We start from the raw sequence: 3,075 nt of genomic DNA on the forward strand, positions 1-3,075 counted from the left end.
TATAAATATGTATCCTAAAAAATAGGAATATGTTTTAATAAAAAAATAATTAAATAATATTAAAGGTTGAATAAAGGCTGAATTTTATTGTACAAGTAGCATTTTTCTATAGTGAAACTTCTAATGTGAATGATATCGTCGAAAGAGCAATATCTCAAGTCCATGTTTTTGAGATGGATGGCGGCGAACATGTCATATCTCTATGCTCGAAGTCTGACTTATGCTGAGTTTCTAACCAAGTTTGTTTGGAATGACGATGCTTTAAAGTGGTTTTCTCGAAAGTAATGCTTCATAATTGGAAGGTTGACTCATGTATCTGCAGGTAATGACGAGTTTATATTCAATTTTGATCTTATTTATTTGATGATTTAAATTTAAAATCTTAACAGCATGTATCACACGTCCATTTTATTCGATTTATCTACACTAGAAAATAAATGTTCAAATAACTTTCAGCAGTTATAATTTGTAGATTATACAATTTTAGAATTGTTCTATATTTTTTAGAAAAATTAATCTTATACGGATGTGTAGCTACATAATAATTGAAATCGCATAGCCTAATCCATTTAGCAATTTAAAAGTGGGATTTTAACCAAGTTTTTTGCAGCAAATACCGAAGAATATTACCAACGACTTTTCTTGAATACTCAAAGAGGATGTATAAATTTTTGAGATATAAGAATAGTAGGAGGAACAATTTATGCTACGTATAGAGATGCATACTTCGTCCTTGGACTCTTGCAAGATGACAGAGAATTCATGGATGCAATTAAGGAAGCATGCTCGTGAGTCTCAGGATCATATATTAGAAGGTTATTTGTCATTCTATTAACATCCAACAATATCTCAAGACCAGAATATGTCTGGGATAGATGTTGGCATGAACTCTCAAATGATATTTTGTATCGATAGAGAACTGTGATGAATATGAGGGGTAAGTTCTTATAATTGCAATTATAAAAGTTCTTTATTATTGATCATTTTTAGTTTGGTTGAATTTTTACAGTATCGTATAATATGCAGAGTTAACCATGTCAGATGATGAGATTAATTAGTTGTGCTTAATGGATATAGACAAGATCTTACATTCCTATAGTAAAACCTTGAAAGACTATCCTCGTATGCCTTTAGCAACTGAAGTTGATAGTTCTTTGTTAACCAAAAGGGTTATCAAGGAAGAGCTAAACTTTAACAGGGATGATTTAAAGAAAAATACCTCAGACATGTTAGCCATCGCAACACTTAAGCAGAAATATTATGATGAAATTGTTACAACTGTGTATTATGATGAAGGAGTTTTTTCTTTGTGTATGGTCTTGGGGGTACTGAAAAAACATTTCTCTAGAACCTTATGTCTGCTGAGATTCGCTCAAGGGGTGATATTGTGTTAAATATTGCTTCAAGTGGTATTGCATCTTTACTTCTTCCCAATGGAAGAATGGCACACTCAAGGTTCAAAATACCGCTGAATATAACTAAAGATTTTGTATGTAACATCAAACCTGGTTCTCCTCAAGTAATGCTGCTGTTGAAAGCCAAACTTATAATTTGGGATGAGACTCCAATGATTATTAGGTACTGCTATAAAGCGCTTGATAAAAGCTTAGGTGATATCATGAGGTTTTCTCCAACATATAACAAAGATTTTCCCTTTGGAGGAAAAGTGGTTGTACTAGGTGAAGACTTAAACAAATTCTTTCTATTATTTCACGAGGATCGGGACAAATTAATCTTACCTTTGAAAGTTTTGTCAGGTGCTCAAACTAACAAAAAATATGAGATTCTATGTAGGAACGACTATTTCAGATCAAGATGAGACAGAGCAATTTGGTGAGTGCTTATTGAAAGTTTATGATGGTCTAATATGTGACAATATAGATGGTGAATCTGAGATATGTCTTCCAGGAGATATTGTTATTCCTTCTTCGGACCAAGCATTTGATAAGTTGGTTCATTTTTCTTATCCAAATATTTTGGATAACATGTCCTCAAAGGGTTTTTTCAAAGCAAGAACTATATTGGCTCCCATGCTGGACATCGTTGAAGATGTTAACAACCATCTGATGGCTATCATTCCTAGAGAAAAAAATTATATCTTAGTTCGGATTCGATTTGTATGGATGAAGAAAATATGGAGAGTCAACTAGATCTCTATGGTCTTGAATTACTGAATAGTATAAATTGCTCTGATTTGACTCCACATAAATTAATACTCAAGATTGGTATGCCGGTGATGTTACTGAGAAATTGACCAATCAAGTGGTCTTTGTAATAGTACAAGGCTACAAGTTAGGAAACCTGGAAATCATGTCATAGAATGTGAAATTTTAACGGGTAACAATGTTGGTCATATTACTTTGATTCCAAGAATGAATATGGTACCAACAAATAAAACCATCCCAGTTAGATTCCAACGAAGACAGTTTCTCATAATAGTATCGTTTGCCATGATAATTAATAAGTCTCAGGAACAAACTTTATCTCATGTTGGATTGTACTTGTCCAAACCAGTTTTTACACATGCCCAACTATATGTGGCACTTTCAAGAGTTAAGTAAGAGAGGTTTAAAAGTTTTACTTATGAATCACGTAGGAATGTTTGCAAATTCAACCATCAATGTTGTTTATAGAAAAATCTTTGAAATAATAGGATTCTAATATAAATATTTTAATTTTATTTTAAATTCTGTATCAATGTATATTGTATAATTATTTTACTTAAAAAAAGTGTAAAATAATTATTACTCACTATTTTTAGATTAAACTTTGATTTTAATAATAATTGTATAAATTTCTTAACATAATAATTATTTTGTGTTTTTATTTAAATATCTAAACATATAAATTTTTTTCACTTTTATAAATTTTTCCGTACTGAGCACGGGTTCATACACTAGTAATACATTAAACCACGTCTAATTACTCTCTTTAAAATTTGTCTTTATTAAGCCTCAACTTCTTTCTCTTTCTTCTTTTTTTTTTTGTTTTTCCATTGTTTCTATTTTTCAAAATCATAGTGAAATAAATAGTACAAAATATAAAATTTTAAATTTTAAACTACCCAAAATAAAA

The 3,075-nt window shown here is 30.5% G+C and overlaps 1 protein-coding gene across 1 annotated transcript; it reads left to right on the forward strand.

Annotated features, from left to right (window-relative positions):
* Positions 1-1,354: 1,354 nt before the first annotated feature.
* Positions 1,355-2,150, forward strand: LOC130965634 (uncharacterized). Its single transcript, XM_057890398.1, has 2 exons — positions 1,355-1,757; positions 1,882-2,150. Exons 1-2 carry the CDS (start codon positions 1,355-1,357, stop codon positions 2,148-2,150), a joined length of 672 nt encoding a protein of 223 aa, XP_057746381.1.
* The last annotated feature ends 925 nt before the right edge of the window (positions 2,151-3,075 follow it).

Source organism: Arachis stenosperma, chromosome 3, assembly GCF_014773155.1.
Source record: "Arachis stenosperma cultivar V10309 chromosome 3, arast.V10309.gnm1.PFL2, whole genome shotgun sequence".
Taxonomy (NCBI): Eukaryota; Viridiplantae; Streptophyta; class Magnoliopsida; order Fabales; family Fabaceae; genus Arachis; species Arachis stenosperma.

Coding starts and splice junctions, on each gene's coding strand:
- LOC130965634 (XM_057890398.1), top strand. CDS start 1,355: ATGTCTGCTGAGATTCGCTCAAGGGGTGATATTGTGTTAAATATTGCT. Junction 1,758..1,881: donor ACCTTTGAAAGTTTTGTCAG/GTGCTCAAACTA, acceptor GTGACAATATAG/ATGGTGAATCTGAGATATGT.